Raw genomic sequence first — 18,408 nt, forward strand, 5'->3', positions numbered from 1 at the left:
AAACCTGACCTGCGCCCATGCCCTGGTGATCTAGTGGGATCGCCTGTACTGCCACAGTGCCCACTGACCGCACCAAATCGCGATAAAGACCGGGTCCCGCAAGCAGGACCCACTTACCACCTCCCGAAGCGCGGCCACACGATCCTGGAGAGCCCCAGCCGTGTGTGTCTAACGTGAAGAAAACCGGAGCCTCCGCTGTAGGTACCCGGCAACCAGGGCTCGGTAGTGTACAGCGCCGCTGGGGAGTGCTGGAGCTGCAGCAGTGAATGTCACAAGACATTTACCACCGCTGCTGCCCTTGAAGTCTTCACTTTTTACCTCATAAAAGCTTTTCTTATGGCTGCTTGGAGCAGCCCCTCTGTTAAGTGCCTGCTTACTGCAGCACCAACTTACAAAACTGAGCTCCTGTGCAGGGAGGCGGGGTTATAGAGGAGGCGGCGCTGTGCATTCTGGGAACAGTCAAAGCTTTGAGCCTGTTGGTGCCTCGGATCAAGATCCTACTCTACATCCCATTGTCCAATCCTTGTGGAGCCCAGTGTACCCCGCAGCAGAAATATATTATATAAGACCGTTACCCTCAGCAGCTTGTCAGAGCCTCAGACTCCGTTTTGTGGTTCACACAGGGGATCCCGCTTCAATGTGTCTGAGCCGCGTGCTGTAGCTGAGAGCTGCTACTCTCTTTATCCATGCGTCCGGGACCCGTTGGAGTATGAGAGCAGAGACGCGTCCTGACCGAGCGTCCTCGGGCTAGGCGGCTGATATCGTCCTTGTTCGTCTCAGCAGCTAAAGCTTGGCAGCTGGCTGCGCCTTTGCTGATCACAGCGGCAGCAGTTAATTAAGCACGAGAGACCAGCGGTCGGGGCTCTTGGTATTACGGTCAGTTGGAGAGGCTTCCCCCAGTGAGGTCAAGCAATCTGCAGGAGTCCTAAATGCGTTTTGTCACTTCCTGTGACTTTTTCAATAGGTTTTTCAATAGGTTTTCAATAGTATCTATCGAAAAAGTCACAGGAAGTGATGAAACGCATGTAGCACTTTCTGTACATTCCTCACACTTCTCGCACCCTATCAATCTTAAATATTGCGCTATTGTGGTCTATTTTTCATTTCATCACCTGAAACTTAGGAGTATCGTGGAGATCATCCGTATCACATTGAGAACTTGGGAGGCTACTCATCATATAATATATATATACACAATACAGATGGTCACGGAAGATGTCAAGAGCTACATAAGAAGTGCTACTTACACTCTACTAACGAGTGTATACAGCAAACAGATATTTTTTACATATAACCCCTAAAAAAATGAAATAGAAAAATGAAACATGTAACCGTGCTGCTTCAACTTGATTATCCTAATAGAGAGGATGTATAAAGACAGAGAATGTAATATACTGTATCTTAAAACAAAATTGCACAACTACAACCCTTTACAGTAGCATGCGGGAGGATGCCCAGCACAGGGCTTCAGCATGCAAACACATCGTAGATGTGTTCCATGCTGAATTAGGTCCTTAGTGTTTTAGATATTTTTGATAATTAATATTTAAATCAAATATCCCTTTTAATTATGTCTCTAAAACTCAAAACCATTTTTTAAGGCATACAACATTCAGTGGCAACATCTGGAAAAAAAAAAAACCCATCACTTAAATATTGCAGGTGCCGAAATTACCTGTCGAAGATCTTTTGTGGCTGAATCGTACTGTACATAACATTGGCCATATGATCCCGTCCAGCAATTACCTCTGGGGGAGGGTCATACTTATTCACTGCTGCCACCTGAGCATTGTCCAGACAAAACAAAAAAAAAAATCGAACACATTGTTATGTTGTTGTTTTTTATTAGTTTAACACAGATATCTATCTGGCTGCACCCGAAAGAAAAACAGTTCACCAGTTTGCATTCCCCAGTGCAAAATTAGAGTGAGCTACTACATATTTCAACGCTAGTTCTGCTGATGGAACTCTGGTGCTTTTAGCACTCAACATAATTTGGCCACAGGAACTCTGTATATCTACTCCTTATACCATACTCGCCTACTCTCCCTGAATGCCTGAAAGTCTTCTGCAATTTGTAGCGTTCTACTAGAATCACTGGGTTAATCGTGGTCATCATGGCCACACAAATGATGGAACTGCACAGTGCAAAGTGAAGAGAGATGTCAAGATTAACCAATTCTCTTGGAGGTGTAAGTCAAAAATACCTGCGCGTATGCCTTACACCTGTCAGGTTCCTAAGAGCAGACAGTGACATTTATGATCAGAGCAAGAAGTGTTATACAGGTTGAGTATCCCTTATCCAAAATGCTTGGGACCAGAGGTATTTTGGATATCGGATTTTTCCGTATTTCGGAATAATTGCATACCATAATGAGATATCATGGTGATGGGACCTAAATCTAAGCACAGAATGCATTTATGTTTCATATACACCTTATACACACAGCCTGAAGGTCATTTTAGCCAATATTTTTTATAACTTTGTACATTAAACAAAGTGTGTGTACATTCACACAATTCATGTTTGTTTCATATACACCTTATACACACAGCCTGAAGGTCATTTAATACAATATTTTTAATAACTTTGTGTATTAAACAAAGTTTGTGTACATTGAGTCATCAAAAAACAAAGGTTTCACTATCTCACTCTCAATCAAAAAAGTCCATATTTCGGAATATTCCGTATTTCGGAATATTTGGATATGGGATACTCAACCTGTATAACTGGTACTGTGCAGAGGTCAGTACATAACATCTGGTACTCTGTATATGGAAACGTTTTTAAGAAACAGGGACAGCATTAACATCCAATATTAAAAAATATAAAATGTGTGTTAGACCTTTAGTTAACCTGAAAAGATGCTGAAGTTTCAATTCAAAGTTATTTCAATAATGTAAAATAATTCATTGGTAAACTACCACTTTCCTACATAAGGCCAACACCACAAAGTCAAAATTGTTAAAATGTCGACAGGCAACATGTCAAATTCTCAGAATGTCAAAATGTGAAATGTCTACACTGTAATGATGTTGACATTAGGATTAGGCTGCAGGCAGGTTAGGGTTAGGCACTAGGGGGAGGTTAGGGTTAGGCACTAGGGGGAGGTTAGGGTTAGGCACTAGGGGGAGGTTAGGGTTAGGCACTAGGGGGAGGTTAGGGTTAGGCACTGGAGGGAGTTAGGGATAGGGGAATAATTCTTAATGGAACACTGGAGGTTTGGAGGTCTGACAAAGAAGTCACGGTCCAGGACAAAGAAGCTATGCTGGAGTCGCTGCAGCTGCCATGAGCAGGTAAGTCACTGCAGGACCAGCAAAGATGATACGTGCCTAATTCAGTAAGGATTACAAATTCTGCAAATTATCAGAATTTGCAATCCTTCTGAACGCATTCTGGGGGCCGCCCAGCATGCTGACCGCAGGCATCCCCCTTGATAAAACAGAAATTGCGATTGCATTGCAATTTCTGTTTCATCATAGAAATTAAGGTTGCCTCCTGCCGGCGCCCGCAGAAGGCCTGCTGCCATCTTACTGATCGCGGCGGCTGCGTGTGACATCACACAGCCACCATGATCATGCCCACGCCACGCCCCCATTTCTACTACGGTACCCCTGTTTGTCCGCCTCCGCCCCCGCAACGCTCCATCTCCACCTAGGAAATGGAGCGTTGCCGCCCCCACCATCAGGTAGAGGCGTTGACATTTTCTGCTGCCCCCCAACCCCCCCCCACACACACACAGAAAATGCTGGCGTATGTGCAGGGCGGGCACTGCGCATGTGCCCGCATCTTTTTAGCATTTTTTGCGGTTGTATCGCATTTTATGATCCCATCAATGGAGCTCTTAATAAACCATTATTTGAATGTCATTTTCAGGGACACTCACTGGACAAGTACATTTAAGAATGTCACAAACAGTGTACTAGAACGAGCATCAGGACTCAATGCCACTTTAAATACATATTTTTAAGAAATATTACTGAATGGAATGGAGTAGAAGAATAAGTTGTGTCATTTTAAATACAAAAATAACCATACTGATGGTCTATACTGAAAAATAGGACAAAAGGAAAAAGCTTCATTGTTGATGGAAATTAGAAACAATATGTTCTTTTTCTAATTCTTTCATGCAGCAAATTGGACATCTCCATCATAAATAATGTGCATCACAGTCGCCCCTTACCCAGTTCACTTGCAGACCCTCAATCATACATGTGCTACTTCTATTCGTACTACTTCTGTCTGTGCTTGTGACAAGGGCCTAATTCAGACCTGATCGCAGCAGCAAATAATTTCTCTAATGGGCAAAACCATGTGCACTGCAGGTGTGGCAGATATAACATGTGCAGAGAGAGTTAGATTTGGATGGGTTATTTTGTTTCTGTGCAGTGTAAACACTGACTGCTTTTTTTTTTTTTTACACTGCAATGTAGATTTCAGTTAGAGTAGAGCACACCACACCCAAATCTAACTCTCTTTTCACTAGAGATGAGCGGGTTCGGTTCCTCGGAATCCGAACCCGCCCGAACTTCAGCTTTTTTTACACGGATCCGAGCGACTCGGATCTTCCCGCCTTGCTCGGTTAACCCGAGCGCGCCCGAACGTCATCATGACGCTGTCGGATTCTCGCGAGGCTCGGATTCTATCGCGAGACTCGGATTCTATATAAGGAGCCGCGCGTCGCCGCCATTTTCACACGTGCATTGAGATTGATAGGGAGAGGCCGTGGCTGGCGTCCTCTCCATTTAGATTAGAAGAGAGAGAGTGAGATTGAGACAGAGACACTTGATTTACTGGAGCTTAGGAGTACTAGAGAGTGCAGAGTTTACTAGTGACTGACCACTGACCACCAGTGCAGTTTTATTTAATATAATCCGTTCTCTGCCTGAAAAAAACGATACACAGTGACTCAGTCACATACCATATCTGTGCTCAGCCCAGTGTGCTGCATCATCTATGTATAATATCTGACTGTGCTCACACAGCTTAATTGTGGGGGAGACTGGGGAGCAGTTATAGGTTATAGCAGGAGCCAGGAGTACATATTATTAAAATTAAACAGTGCACACTTTTGCTGCAGGAGTGCCACTGCCAGTGTGACTGACCAGTGACCTGACCACACTGACCACCAGTATAGTATACTATATTGTGATTGCCTGAAAAAGTTAAACACTCGTCGTGTGACTTGTGTGGTGTTTTTTTATTCTATAAAAAACTCATTCTGCTGACAGACAGTGTCCAGCAGGTCCGTCATTATATAATATATACCTGTCCGGCTGCAGTAGTGATATATATATATTTTTTATATCATTATTTATCATCCAGTCGCAGCAGACACAGTACGGTAGTTCACGGCTGTAGCTACCTCTGTGTCGGCACTCGGCAGTCCATCCATAATTGTATACCACCTACCCGTGGTTTTTTTTTTCTTTCTTCTTTATACATACTACATCTCATTATCATCCAGTCTATATTAGCAGCAGACACAGTACAGTACGGTAGTCCACGGCTGTAGCTACCTCTGTGTCGGCACTCGGCAGTCCATCCATAATTGTATACCACCTACCCGTGGTTTTTTTTTTCTTCTTTATACATACTACATCTCATTATCATCCAGTCTATATTAGCAGCAGACACAGTACAGTACGGTAGTCCATGGCTGTAGCTACCTCTGTGTCGGCACTCGGCAGTCCATCCATAATTGTATACCACCTACCCGTGTTTTTTTTTTCTTTCTTCTTTATACATACTACATCTCATTATCAACCAGTCTATATTAGCAGCAGACACAGTACAGTACGGTAGTCCACGGCTGTAGCTACCTCTGTGTCGGCACTCGGCAGTCCGTCCATAATTGTATACCACCTACCCGTGGTTTTTTTTTCTTTCTTCTTTATACATACTACATCTCATTATCATCCAGTCTATATTAGCAGCAGACACAGTACAGTACGGTAGTCCACGGCTGTAGCTACCTCTGTGTCGGCACTCGGCAGTCCATCCATAATTGTATACCACCTACCCGTGGTTTTTTTCTTCTTCTTTATACATACTACATCTCATTATCATCCAGTCTATGTTAGCAGCAGACACAGTACAGTACGGTAGTCCACGGCTGTAGCTACCTCTGTGTCGGCACTCGGCAGTCCATCCATAATTGTATACCACCTACCCGTGGTTTTTTTTTCTTTCTTCTTTATACATACTACATCTCATTATCAACCAGTCTATATTAGCAGCAGACACAGTACAGTACGGTAGTCCACGGCTGTAGCTACCTCTGTGTCGGCACTCGGCAGTCCGTCCATAATTGTATACCACCTACCCGTGGTTTTTTTTTCTTTCTTCTTTATACATACTACATCTCATTATCATCCAGTCTATATTAGCAGCAGACACAGTACAGTACGGTAGTCCACGGCTGTAGCTACCTCTGTGTCGGCACTCGGCAGTCCATCCATAATTGTATACCACCTACCCGTGGTTTTTTTTTCTTCTTTATACATACTACATCTCATTATCATCCAGTCTATATTAGTAGCAGACACAGTACAGTACGGTAGTCCACGGCTGTAGCTACCTCTGTGTCGGCACTCGGCAGTCCATCCATAATTGTATACCACCTACCCGTGGTTTTTTTTTCTTTCTTCTTTATACATACTACATCTCATTATCATCCAGTCTATATTAGCAGCAGACACAGTACGGTAGTCCACGGCTGTAGCTACCTCTGTGTCGGCACTCGGCAGTCCGTCCATAATTGTATACCACCTACCCGTGGTTTTTTTTTCTTTCTTCTTTATACATACTACATCTCATTATCATCCAGTCTATATTAGCAGCAGACACAGTACAGTACGGTAGTCCACGGCTGTAGCTACCTCTGTGTCGGCACTCGGCAGTCCATCCATAATTGTATACCATCTACCCGTGGTTTTTTTTTCTTCTTTATACATACTACATCTCATTATCATTCAGTCTATATTAGCAGCAAACACAGTACAGTACGGTAGTCCACGGCTGTAGCTACCTCTGTGTCGGCACTCGGCAGTCCATCCATAATTGTATACCACCTACCCGTGTTTTTTTTTTTTCTTCTTTATACATACTACATCTCATTATCAACCAGTCTATATTAGCAGCAGACACAGTACAGTACGGTAGTCCACGGCTGTAGCTACCTCTGTGTCGGCACTCGGCAGTCCGTCCATAATTGTATACCACCTACCCGTGGTTTTTTTTTCTTTCTTCTTTATACATACTACATCTCATTATCATCCAGTCTATATTAGCAGCAGACACAGTACAGTACGGTAGTCCACGGCTGTAGCTACCTCTGTGTCGGCACTCGGCAGTCCATCCATAATTGTATACCACCTACCCGTGGTTTTTTTTTTCTTCTTTATACATACTACATCTCATTATCATCCAGTCTATATTAGCAGCAGACACAGTACAGTACGGTAGTCCACGGCTGTAGCTACCTCTGTGTCGGTACTCGGCAGTCCATCCATAATTGTATACCACCTACCCATGGTTTTTTTTCTTTCTTCTTTATACATACTACATCTCATTATCAACCAGTCTATATTAGCAGCAGACACAGTACAGTACGGTAGTCTACGGCTGTAGCTACCTCTGTGTCGGCACTCGGCAGTCCGTCCATAATTGTATACCACCTACCCGTGGTTTTTTTTTCTTTCTTCTTTATACATACTACATCTCATTATCATCCAGTCTATATTAGCAGCAGACACAGTACAGTACGGTAGTCCACGGCTGTAGCTACCTCTGTGTCGGCACTCGGCAGTCCATCCATAATTGTATACCACCTACCCGTGGTTTTTTTTTCTTCTTTATACATACTACATCTCATTATCATCCAGTCTATATTAGCAGCAGACACAGTACAGTACGGTAGTCCACGGCTGTAGCTACCTCTGTGTCGGCACTCGGCAGTCCATCCATAATTGTATACCACCTACCCGTGGTTTTTTTTTCTTTCTTCTTTATACATACTACATCTCATTATCATCCAGTCTATATTAGCAGCAGACACAGTACAGTACGGTAGTCCACGGCTGTAGCTACCTCTGTGTCGGCACTCGGCAGTCCATCCATAATTGTATACCACCTACCCGTGGTTTTTTTTTTCTTCTTTATACATACTACATCTCATTATCATTCAGTCTATATTAGCAGCAGACACAGTACAGTACGGTAGTCCACGGCTGTAGCTACCTCTGTGTCGGCACTCGGCAGTCCATCCATAATTGTATACCACCTACCCGTGGTTTTTTTTTCTTTCTTCTTTATACATACTACATCTCATTATCATCCAGTCTATATTAGCAGCAGACACAGTACAGTACGGTAGTCCACGGCTGTAGCTACCTCTGTGTCGGCACTCGGCAGTCCGTCCATAATTGTATACCACCTACCCGTGGTTTTTTTTTCTTTCTTCTTTATACATACATACTACATCTCTTTATCAACCAGTCTATATTAGCAGCAGACACAGTACAGTACGGTAGTCCACGGCTGTAGCTACCTCTGTGTCGGCAGTCCATCCATAATTGTATACTAGTATCCATCCATCTCCATTGTTTACCTGAGGTGCCTTTTAGTTGTGCCTATTAAAATATGGAGAACAAAAATGTTGAGGTTCCAAAATTAGGGAAAGATCAAGATCCACTTCCACCTCGTGCTGAAGCTGCTGCCACTAGTCATGGCCGAGACGATGAAATGCCAGCAACGTCGTCTGCCAAGGCCGATGCCCAATGTCATAGTACAGAGCATGTCAAATCCAAAACACCAAATATCAGTAAAAAAAGGACTCCAAAACCTAAAATAAAATTGTCGGAGGAGAAGCGTAAACTTGCCAATATGCCATTTACCACACGGAGTGGCAAGGAACGGCTGAGGCCCTGGCCTATGTTCATGGCTAGTGGTTCAGCTTCACATGAGGATGGAAGCACTCAGCCTCTCGCTAGAAAAATGAAAAGACTCAAGCTGGAAAAAGCACAGCAAAGAACTGTGCGTTCTTCGAAATCCCAAATCCACAAGGAGAGTCCAATTGTGTCGGTTGCGATGCCTGACCTTCCCAACACTGGACGTGAAGAGCATGCGCCTTCCACCATTTGCACGCCCCCTGCAAGTGCTGGAAGGAGCACCCGCAGTCCAGTTCCTGATAGTCAGATTGAAGATGTCAGTGTTGAAGTACACCAGGATGAGGAGGATATGGGTGTTGCTGGCGCTGGGGAGGAAATTGACCAGGAGGATTCTGATGGTGAGGTGGTTTGTTTAAGTCAGGCACCCGGGGAGACACCTGTTGTCCGTGGGAGGAATATGGCCGTTGACATGCCTGGTGAAAATACCAAAAAAATCAGCTCTTCGGTGTGGAAGTATTTCACCAGAAATGCGGACAACATTTGTCAAGCCGTGTGTTCCCTTTGTCAAGCTGTAATAAGTAGGGGTAAGGACGTTAACCACCTCGGAACATCCTCCCTTATACGTCACCTGCAGCGCATTCATAATAAGTCAGTGACAAGTTCAAAAACTTTGGCCGACAGCGGAAGCAGTCCACTGACCAGTAAATCCCTTCCTCTTGTAACCAAGCTCACGCAAACCACCCCACCAACTCCCTCAGTGTCAATTTCCTCCTTCCCCAGGAATGCCAATAGTCCTGCAGGCCATGTCACTGGCAATTCTGATGATTCCTCTCCTGCCTGGGATTCCTCCGATGCATCCTTGCGTGTAACGCCTACTGCTGCTGGCGCTGCTGTTGTTGCTGCTGGGAGTCGATGGTCATCCCAGAGGGGAAGTCGTAAGCCCACTTGTACTACTTCCAGTAAGCAATTGACTGTTCAACAGTCCTTTGCGAGGAAGATGAAATATCACAGCAGTCATCCTACTGCAAAGCGGATAACTGAGGCCTTGGCATCCTGGGTGGTGAGAAACGTGGTTCCGGTATCCATCATTACTGCAGAGCCAACTAGAGACTTGTTGGAGGTACTGTGTCCCTGGTACCAAATACCATCTAGGTTCCATTTCTCTAGGCAGGCGATACCGAAAATGTACACAGACCTCAGAAAAAGAGTCACCAGTGTCCTAAAAAATGCAGCTGTACCCAATGTCCACTTAACCACGGACATGTGGACAAGTGGAGCAGGGCAGGGTCAGGACTATATGACTGTGACAGCCCACTGGGTAGATGTATGGACTCACGCCGCAAGAACAGCAGCGGCGGCACCAGTAGCAGCATCTCGCAAACGCCAACTCTTTCCTAGGCAGGCTACGCTTTGTATCACCGCTTTCCAGAATACGCACACAGCTGAAAACCTCTTACGGCAACTGAGGAAGATCATCGCGGAATGGCTTACCCCAATTGGACTCTCCTGTGGATTTGTGGCATCGGACAACGCCAGCAATATTGTGTGTGCATTAAATATGGGCAAATTCCAGCACGTCCCATGTTTTGCACATACCTTGAATTTGGTGGTGCAGAATTTTTTTAAAAACGACAGGGGCGTGCAAGAGATGCTGTCGGTGGCCAGAAGAATTGCGGGACACTTTCGGCGTACAGGCACCACGTACAGAAGACTGGAGCACCACCAAAAACTACTGAACCTGCCCTGCCATCATCTGAAGCAAGAAGTGGTAACGAGGTGGAATTCAACCCTCTATATGCTTCAGAGGTTGGAGGAGCAGCAAAAGGCCATTCAAGCCTATACAATTGAGCACGATATAGGAGGTGGAATGCACCTGTCTCAAGCGCAGTGGAGAATGATTTCAACGTTGTGCAAGGTTCTGATGCCCTTTGAACTTGCCACACGTGAAGTCAGTTCAGACACTGCCAGCCTGAGTCAGGTCATTCCCCTCATCAGGCTTTTGCAGAAGAAGCTGGAGACATTGAAGGAGGAGCTAACACGGAGCGATTCCGCTAGGCATGTGGGACTTGTGGATGGAGCCCTTAATTCGCTTAACAAGGATTCACGGGTGGTCAATCTGTTGAAATCAGAGCACTACATTTTGGCCACCATGCTCGATCCTAGATTTAAAGCCAACCTTGGATCTCTCTTTCCGGCAGAAACAAGTCTGCTGGGGTTGAAAGACCTGCTGGTGAGAAAATTGTCAAGTCAAGCGGAACGCGACCTGTCAACATCTCCTCCTTCACATTCTCCCGCAACTGGGGGTGCGAGGAAAAGGCTCAGAATTCCGAGCCCACCCGCTGGCGGTGATGCAGGGCAGTCTGGAGCGACTGCTGATGCTGACATCTGGTCCGGACTGAAGGACCTGACAACGATTACGGACATGTCGTCTACTGTCACTGCATATGATTCTCTCAACATTGAAAGAATGGTGGAGGATTATATGAGTGACCGCATCCAAGTAGGCACGTCACACAGTCCGTACTTATACTGACAGGAAAAAGAGGCAATTTGGAGGCCCTTGCACAAACTGGCTTTATTCTACCTAAGTTGCCCTCCCACAAGTGTGTACTCCGAAAGAGTGTTTAGTGCCGCCGCTCACCTTGTCAGCAATCGGCGTACGAGGTTACATCCAGAAAATGTGGAGAAGATGATGTTCATTAAAATGAATTATAATCAATTCCTCCGCGGAGACATTGACCAGCAGCAATTGCCTCCACAAAGTACACAGGGAGCTGAGATGGTGGATTCCAGTGGGGACGAATTGATAATCTGTGAGGAGGGGGATGTACACGGTGATATATCGGAGGATGATGATGAGGTGGACATCTTGCCTCTGTAGAGCCAGTTTGTGCAAGGAGAGATTAATTGCTTCTTTTTTGGGGGGGGTCCAAACCAACCCGTCATATCAGTCACAGTCGTGTGGCAGACCCTGTCACTGAAATGATGGGTTGGTTAAAGTGTGCATGTCCTGTTTTGTTTATACAACATAAGGGTGGGTGGGAGGGCCCAAGGACAATTCCATCTTGCACCTCTTTTTTCTTTTATTTTTCTTTGCGTCATGTGCTGTTTGGGGAGGGTTTTTTGGAAGGGCCATCCTGCGTGACACTGCAGTGCCACTCCTAGATGGGCCCGGTGTTTGTGTCGGCCACTAGGGTCGCTTATCTTACTCACACAGTCAGCTACCTCATTGCGCCTCTTTTTTTCTTTGCGTCATGTGCTGTTTGGGGAGGGTTTTTTGGAAGGGACATCCTGCGTGACACTGCAGTGCCACTCCTAGATGGGCCCGGTGTTTGTGTCGGCCACTAGGGTCGCTTATCTTACTCACACAGTCAGCTACCTCATTGCGCCTCTTTTTTTCTTTGCGTCATGTGCTGTTTGGGGAGGGTTTTTTGGAAGGGACATCCTGCGTGACACTGCAGTGACACTCCTAGATGGGCCCGGTGTTTGTGTCGGCCACTAGGGTCGCTTATCTTACTCACACAGCTACCTCATTGCGCCTCTTTTTTTCTTTGCGTCATGTGCTGTTTGGGGAGGGTTTTTTGGAAGGGACATCCTGCGTGACACTGCAGTGCCACTCCTAGATGGGCCCGGTGTTTGTGTCGGCCACTAGGGTCGCTTATCTTACTCACACAGCGACCTCGGTGCAAATTTTAGGACTAAAAATAATATTGTGAGGTGTGAGGTATTCAGAATAGACTGAAAATGAGTGGAAATTATGGTTTTTGAGGTTAATAATACTTTGGGATCAAAATGACCCCCAAATTCTATGATTTAAGCTGTTTTTTAGGGTTTTTTGAAAAAAACACCCGAATCCAAAACACACCCGAATCCGACAAAAAAAATTCGGTGAGGTTTTGCCAAAACGCGGTCGAACCCAAAACACGGCCGCGGAACCGAACCCAAAACCAAAACACAAAACCCGAAAAATTTCCGGCGCTCATCTCTACTTTTCACATGTTATATCTGCCCCCCCCCCCCTGCACTGCACATGGTTTTGCCCATTAGAGAAAGGTTTTGCTGCTGCAATCAGGTCTGAATTAGGCCCCCAGATGCTGAACCACTTCTTTCAGACTCAGAGAAGGTAATAGGGACAGGGCATATATCTGCCATTTTTAAGTTACTGTCAGTGCATTTAGCCTGGATTGTACAGCCCGGGTTAGTGTTTCTGTTAGATTGTGAAGAAGCCATTGCTGATTCAGAATAGGATCTGCATACCGATAATGACTATGAAAATACATCTGTCAGAAATTGTCTAGAGGACCAGAGGTGTATACTCAGGATACACGCTGTCTTTCTCCACACCTAACATGTCATTCCTCTGGGACCAGCTATATTTTCCTCAGTGAGTCACCAGTGTAATTACTTGGCAACACTGATTGCTCTGGGAAGATGTTTATTAATCGGTGGAAAGCAGGTGCTGAGATAAATACCTTCTCCTCAACTTTGATCTTCTTCTGATCCAGTTCAGTTAATTTCTGCAGCATAAACAGCACTGACAGCCAGTACTCTGCTTGTTCCTAGAAAAAATATATGAAGTGTCAGACACATCACACATTAACAGTGCAGTACAGAAGCAGCTCAGAAGATGTATAAGAAAGCCAATAAAAAATAACATTCCAAGTTGCATAAAAAGTAACTGTAATATGGACTGTGTTAGTGACAAGAAAACAAGTATCTGAGCACGAGTGCAATGAACACATGCAGCACCATGAAGTATTTGCTGCATTACTGTATATATTTCACATTTAGGGGGAGATTAGAGAGAAATAAAATACTACCCAATCAGCTCCTGTAATTTTTAAACACAGCTTGTAAAATGACTGTTAAGAGCCGATTGGTTTGTACTTTCTCTCTCTCAAATCATTGATAAATCTCCCGCTCTATGGGGGTAATTCTGAGTTGATCGCAGCAGCAAGTTTGTTAGCAATTGGGCAAAACCATGTGCACTGCAGGGGGGCGGGGGGGGGGGGGGGGTGGGCAGAGATAACATTTGCAGAGATAGTTAGATTTGGGTGGGGTGTATTGAAAGTGAAATCTAAATTGCAGTGTAAAAATAAAGCATCCAGTATTTACTCTCCTCAGAAACAATATAACCCACCCAAATCTAACTCTCTCTGCACATGTTACATCTCCCCCCCCTGCAGTGCACATGGTTTTGCCCAATTGCTAACAAACTTGCTGCTGCGATTAACTCAGAATTACCCCCTATGTTAGAAAGATCATAACCAAAACCAGATATTAGATAAACCGACCATGAATCAGAGCCGGGGCCATGCAGTAAGCATTGCATTGAGGCATCAGGCTGAAGAGGCGCTCTCCTCAGCCTGCTAGCGCTGCAATCCACTGTTGGTGTGCTGCTGCACCTGTCAAACTGTATGACTGGCACACTGAGGCAGCCAGTGGCGAAACTTAGCAGTGGTTCAGCTGGGGCTTTGCACAGAGGCCTGCCACAATAAAGGGGCCCACAGCCTACAGCATTTTTATGAGTCAGACTGACTGATTATATGCATTGCTGTCTGCCACGGCTGACTGAAGCAGTCCGGCCAGAGGATCCCTTTCCTCTCTCTCCACTCCTCCCTTCCTCTATGAGGTAGTCCTTACCGTCTTCGTGCTGCAGGTAAACAGATTGTAATACTGTATATCGGGTTGGGTACGGGTTCCTGGCGCTGAGAATGCCAGCAGTCACAAGACTGACACCAGCAACCCAATGGCCAGGATCCTGATACTTTTAGAGCAAGTATTCTAACCTTCCCCCTTCCTTCTCCCTAGGGGGAACCCTATCCCTCCCTTATCGCAACCTAAGCTCCCCACCGCCACCCCCACCCCCCTTCCACAGTGGCCTAACTCTAACCTTCCCCCCTCTGCAGCTTAACCTTAACCATCCCTTCCTGCAGCGTATCTCTCTCCAACACAGCCTAACAATAAACTCCCTCACTTAAGATTGGGATTTCGGCTATTGGGATTCCGCTGGGGGTATTCTGACAGTTGTTGGTATTCTGGCGCCTGTATACACAGAAGTGCCCGCATTAGCATCTACTGGTGGTCATCTTCTGCAACTTTATGCAAAAGCCGGCTACAAAGACCTTTTCTTGTGTACATCCATGCCCCTAAATGTGGAAGGACTGAGACACCCATTTTCAACATCTGTGCACGTAGTAATACAGATTGGTGCATCCTTAGGCACCACCATTGGTCCAGCGCCTGTATATGCAACCACTATCACCAACACCCCTACATCACTCCCATAACACACCCAAAAACAGCCCATCTCTATGCATGTGCACTCACTGCCCAGGAACACCCACTACATTTTCAATACACTTCTCCGTGTGCGCACCTGAAATTAGAACTGTAATTTTGCACAGACACAATCAGGACGAATGCCCTGTACAACTTAAGGTGCCCATACACTAGTGCGATTTTGCCTGATTTCATCCGATTCAAGCGTTTTGGGCCGATAAATCAGATGAAAACGGGCAAATCGAATATGCTTTACCTCCAATCCAATGCACGGCCCCGTGAGCATCGGATCGGAGCCCCTAGATCGGAAGTACTGCACTATAAATATGTTGGATCCCGCAGGCATGGATGGGATAGCATACAATACATTGTATGCAAAAGGACCGCATATCGGGCGGTTCAAGGGAATCTTATGCGACTTATCCCTCGGTGAAGTCGCGTAAGTGTATGGGCACCTTTAGGTGCATGCACAGCAGCAAAATAACACTACACTATGTCCCAACTCGTCAGTGTGCCCACCTCATTATCAGGACCTGGCTGTTCATTTAGTGTTAGGAGTAAATCCTAACTCTAGGACCGGAATAAATGAAGTGTAGTGCAAATAAGGCAAATTTGTTTTCTGCATGGAGGAAAAACATGCCCGCTTTTGTTGCACACAAATACTGGGTAGCTTGATTGTGACAATGCGAATTAGAGTTGATCCCAACATGGTTTTGCCAAGCTGTAAAACTACACCCTCTAGCTGGACAACATGTATCCAACTATAGGTGCATACACACGGAGCGATATAACTGAGCGATTTTGACTATATAGTCAAAATCGCTCAGAAAGTTAGTGCAGATCGCTCCGTGTGTACACAGGCAGCGATAGCGATGCGCGTCCCCGCCAGGTCGCTATCGCTGGGAAAAATAGTCAGTGCAGGCAAGTAAATTTTGGCTATGTCGCTGGGAAAGTTAGTTAAAATCGCTAGAGGCCAGCGATTTTTCCCAGCGATAGCGATGTTGCCGGCGGCGGTGGTGCGGGCGGCGGCGGGTGGTGGCGGCGGTGCGGGCGGCGGCGGGTTGCGGTGGCGGTGTGGGCGGCGGCGGGTTGTGGCGGCGGTGCGGGCGGCGGCGGGTTGCGGTGGCGGTGTGGGCGGCGGGGGGTTGAGGCGGTGGTGCGGGCGGCGGCGGTGCGGGCGGCGGAAATTTACCTTTATCTTGCAGAGTTTGGCAGCAGAGCGGTACCAGTTTAAAAAATGGCGCCTCAGCGTCATTTTTGAAATTCAAGATGGCCGCCGCGAGCCAATCACGGCTCGCCGCGTCATCGCCCCGCCCCCTCCCGCTGACTTATATAAGTCAGCGCGAGGCAGCGGCTTTCAGTCCGACGGCGGAGGAGGAGCGGAGAAGAGCTCCTGAAGACTGAAGACGCCGTGGAAGTCCTGGATGGGCGGCGGCTATGCAAAAGAGCTTAGCAGCTGCCGCCCACCAGGTGAAGACGCCGGAGCAAGACCCCAGAAGCCCTGGGGAGGTGGCGCCCCCCCAGGTGAAGACGCCGGAAGCCCTGGGAAGGCGGCGGCCATGCAAAAGAGCTTAAAGGCCGCCGCCCCCAGGTGAAGACCCAGTTTAATAAAGGATTTTTTAAAGAATGTGTTGTGTTTTTTTTCCAATATTTTCTTTACAGGTGGACTACAGGTGCCAGTGGGCCCTTTATGTCCGGGCATGCTGGCACTTGTGGTTCTCCAAGTGCCAGCATGCTGGGGCAGGCTTGCTGGGACCTGTAGGCCACCTGTAAAGAACAATATTACTATTGAAAGGCTATCAGCCTCCCATCCACCGCCCACGGATGGGGGGGACAGCCTCGGGCTTCACCCCTGGCGCTTGGGTGGCTGGAGGGGGGGACCCCTTGATTTAAGGGGTCCTCACTCCTCCAGTGTACCCCGGCCAGGGGTGCCTAGTTGGGGGGGTAATGGCACGGCCGCAGGGACCAATATAAAAGTGTCCCCCGGCTGTGGCATTATCTCCCTGGCTAGTGGAGCCCGGTGCTGGTTTGAAAAATACGGGGGACCCCTATGTCTTTTGTCCCCCGTATTTTTTAAACCAGGACCGGACGCAGAGCCTGGTGCTGGTTGTCTAAATATAGGGGAACCCTACTCATTTTTTCCTCTGTATTTTAACAACCAGGACTGGCTCAAAGAGCCCGAGGCTGGTTTTACATAGGAGGGGGGACCCCACGCAAAAAAATTTTTTTTACTTTTAGCTATTTAAATACCAGCCACCCTGTAAAAATCGTCCTATATATGACACTCATCCCCTTATTTAAATGAGATAGTCAAAATCTCCCATAGCCAAAATCTCCCATAGCCAAAATCTCTTGCATAGTTAGACAAAATCTCTGGTAAAGTTAGTCAAAATCTCCTACTGCCAGTTTAAGGGAAAAGTTAGTCAAAATCTCTCATAGTCAAAATCTCTCCGTGTGTATGCACCTTAAGGATTGGTAGAGAATGACACAGAAAAAGTCACGTTATATTGAATACTTTTTTTTCCGGAATTCAGGAATGTCTTTTGATTCTAAAATGATGTGCGTCTGTGCTCCTAGAAAACTTCCCCCCAGTGGTAAAAGGCACTTGCACTAAGACCTGAAAACGTTATGCAGAATACACAGCATGAATAGATGTACTGTACTATGCAGTTGACCAATAATGAAGAACAGGGAAATTATAGTAGCGGGTGGAGGATTTCACAATTACCTGCACTGGATTGTTTAAAAGATTTAGGACATGTAGTAGAGGCAGCTCTTCAATGAAAGCAATCTCACTTATTTGACAGATCTGTAAAAGGAAATATTGTAAGAACCACGATCACATGACAGTGATAAAACAGGACATCAGCGATGCAGATACACATATATGACCAGTTTCTGGTTAGGAATAATCCCCATGCAGGTAAAGCAGGTATCTCAAACTCAAAATCCCAACTGGGCCGAATTATCGAGGTCTAAGTCTTGTGTGGGCAGCAAGAAAGAGATAGAGTTTTATATATATCTCCTATATAATAGCCCAGACTCTGTGCCTGGGCCTCTAACGCTGGGCGGAGTCACAGCACTGGCCAATTATAAAGGAGGATTGTGTGATGTCCCAGCGGTGCTGTACAGGGGAAGGGCTGACGTGACACACACCACATCTGCCATCACCCCGCCTCCAATTACCCCCCAACAAACAATTCCGACCCGAACCCCCTGCACCGACCCGTCCGC

The 18,408-nt window shown here is 46.3% G+C and overlaps 1 protein-coding gene across 3 annotated transcripts in view; it reads right to left on the reverse strand.

Annotated features, from left to right (window-relative positions):
• LRGUK (leucine rich repeats and guanylate kinase domain containing) overlaps positions 1-18,408 on the reverse strand; it is a 338,728-nt gene that overhangs the window by 138,445 nt on the left and 181,875 nt on the right. For all 3 annotated transcript variants that reach the window (XM_063926758.1, XM_063926757.1, XM_063926759.1), the window contains exons 8-10: positions 17,903-17,983; positions 13,365-13,451; positions 1,676-1,782 (exon numbers count right to left, since the gene is read on the reverse strand). In XM_063926758.1, the coding sequence (XP_063782828.1) occupies positions 1,676-1,782; positions 13,365-13,451; positions 17,903-17,983 (275 nt within the window). The remainder of the gene's footprint in view (positions 1-1,675; positions 1,783-13,364; positions 13,452-17,902; positions 17,984-18,408) is intronic.

This window comes from Pseudophryne corroboree, chromosome 6 (assembly GCF_028390025.1).
Source record: "Pseudophryne corroboree isolate aPseCor3 chromosome 6, aPseCor3.hap2, whole genome shotgun sequence".
NCBI classification, from domain to species: Eukaryota; Metazoa; Chordata; class Amphibia; order Anura; family Myobatrachidae; genus Pseudophryne; species Pseudophryne corroboree.